Source organism: Microtus ochrogaster, chromosome 6 (genome assembly GCF_000317375.1).
Source record: "Microtus ochrogaster isolate Prairie Vole_2 chromosome 6, MicOch1.0, whole genome shotgun sequence".
NCBI classification, from domain to species: Eukaryota; Metazoa; Chordata; class Mammalia; order Rodentia; family Cricetidae; genus Microtus; species Microtus ochrogaster.
The window spans coordinates 83709143-83709856 of NC_022013.1; the positions used below are offsets into that span (position 1 = coordinate 83709143).

Consider the following 714-nt stretch of genomic DNA (forward strand, 5'->3'; position numbering starts at 1 on the left):
AAAAAAAAAAAAAAAACCAACTACCATCATAGAATACCAGAGGAAGGTCTCAATACTGATCGGAAGCATCTGAAACTGGAGAATTCTCAGTCTCAAAATTTTAAAGTTCAGAGGACAGACGCACCCACGACAAACCCAGCCCGGCCTGGTGAGTCTCCTTCCCCCACCGCGATCCTCACCTGTTCCTGGCAGTGTCGGTAGACAACATCGCGCACGGAGCACCTAGCCGAAGCCCACGGCAGCGCCTTGCACCCGGTTCCGGGGCCGCGAACCCACGCCAGCACCGCAGGCTCCGCCATTTCGCCTGGGAAACGGAACCTCCAGCCGCTGACAAACAGTAGGCGACACAACCATCTGGTCGCGTCTTGATGACGACAGCCTCCGCCCCAGCGCCGCGCCCCGCCCCGCGTGGTTCCACTCACCCCGCCTTCCCGGGGGGCAGTCACGTGGCCCGGCGTCGCGAGGCTGGCGTGGGGGAGGGGACAGGAAAGGCCTGCTGGAGGCCGATAAGACCCCTGAGCGCGAGGCTAGGCGTTGCTAGGGGCGGTTGCTAGGGCGGGGCTCGAGGGACCGGCTATAAAGGGCCAGCTCTGGGCGCGGCTGGAGCGCTGTGCCTGTCAATGATAAGGCCGGCTGTGACTCCGCCCAGCGCCGCAGGCCAGAGCTCCACTCGCGTTCCTGCAGCTATTTTTGGGTCTGGGAGAACTGTGGCCC

The 714-nt window shown here is 62.6% G+C and overlaps 1 protein-coding gene across 2 annotated transcripts in view; it reads right to left on the bottom strand.

Annotated features, from left to right (window-relative positions):
* Sde2 (SDE2 telomere maintenance homolog) overlaps nt 1–378 on the bottom strand; it is a 12740-nt gene extending 12362 nt beyond the window's left edge. Inside the window, exon 1 of one of the 2 annotated variants that reach the window (XM_005348959.3) lies at nt 180–378. In XM_005348959.3, the coding sequence (XP_005349016.1) occupies nt 180–299 (120 nt within the window). In that variant the 5' untranslated portion in view covers nt 300–378. The remainder of the gene's footprint in view (nt 1–179) is intronic. The other variant, XM_026779626.1, reaches the window with a different exon arrangement.
* Between the last annotated feature and the right edge of the window lie 336 nt (nt 379–714).